The sequence below is a fragment of the Penaeus monodon genome, chromosome 23 (genome assembly GCF_015228065.2).
Source record: "Penaeus monodon isolate SGIC_2016 chromosome 23, NSTDA_Pmon_1, whole genome shotgun sequence".
Taxonomy (NCBI): domain Eukaryota; kingdom Metazoa; phylum Arthropoda; class Malacostraca; order Decapoda; family Penaeidae; genus Penaeus; species Penaeus monodon.
Genome location: NC_051408.1, coordinates 4,231,132 through 4,232,006, shown reverse-complemented (window position 1 = coordinate 4,232,006; position 875 = coordinate 4,231,132). Strand labels below are relative to the sequence as shown.

Genomic DNA, 875 nt, shown 5'->3' with positions numbered 1-875 from the left:
TATTTGAATATGTATGCTCTTTATTTTAAAGCTTTGTTTGGTTTTCATTCATAGAAAGATAAAGTAAGTGAGTAAATGCCATAATATTAGGTGAGTCATTCTTCTCCACATGCATTCCACCAACTTCTTGATTTTCCCACCAGATTACGCTTTGTGACACATTCCTCTGTAAACGTAGAGTGTTGGAAAGAGGTGGCCTTAGGGGGTCTTCATCCTCTAGGGTGGTGCGCACTTCACAACATCGAAATGGCTCCTGTGCCTGACCTCATCGACTCCCTGATTGAGGAAAGTGAATTGCAAAACGCCAAGGTAGCAGTGGAGGAAGCGCTGAACCATGGGGTATCGGTACCAGGAGAAGCCTTCGACGGAGAAGGATACACGGCGGTCGAGCGGATCAAGCAAGGCATGAAGGTTGAGGTTGGTTGGTTCTGCGGTTTTGGTTTCGATGATGGGTATACTCCAGAGTACAGTTCTTACCTCGGTGTGTTTTACACAGTAATTTAACCCTTAAAAGAAAAGTGACAAGCCAGGAGACAGGTCTTGCAGTAACAAATCTTCTAACTGAGAAAGTATAGTGTATTGCACATCAAAAGCATGTGAAATATGTTGTTCTCTTGTTCACCTAAGAGTGTATATATTCATGCACAGGTATTGTACAAAGAAAACCCATCATGCGGGTGGGTGGCGACTGTTATTGACAACGTTGGTGGACGCCTGCTCTTGCGATATGACACGCCTGATTGCTCGGGTCTTGTGTTTTGGCTCTTCTACCTTAGTCCTCGGTTAAGGCCACCAGATTGGATTCATCACCAGGGACCACCTTGGAGGTAAATATTCACAAGAGAGATAAATTAAAATAGGGGGAAGGAAAGTAG

General features: G+C 44.1%; 1 protein-coding gene across 1 annotated transcript in view; it reads left to right on the top strand.

Annotated features, from left to right (window-relative positions):
* The window catches only part of LOC119587685 (scm-like with four MBT domains protein 2), a 13,020-nt gene that overhangs the window by 3,800 nt on the left and 8,345 nt on the right, over positions 1-875 (top strand). The window contains exons 5-6 of the mRNA XM_037936364.1: positions 144-417; positions 649-827. Coding sequence (XP_037792292.1) covers positions 144-417; positions 649-827 — 453 coding nt within the window. The remainder of the gene's footprint in view (positions 1-143; positions 418-648; positions 828-875) is intronic.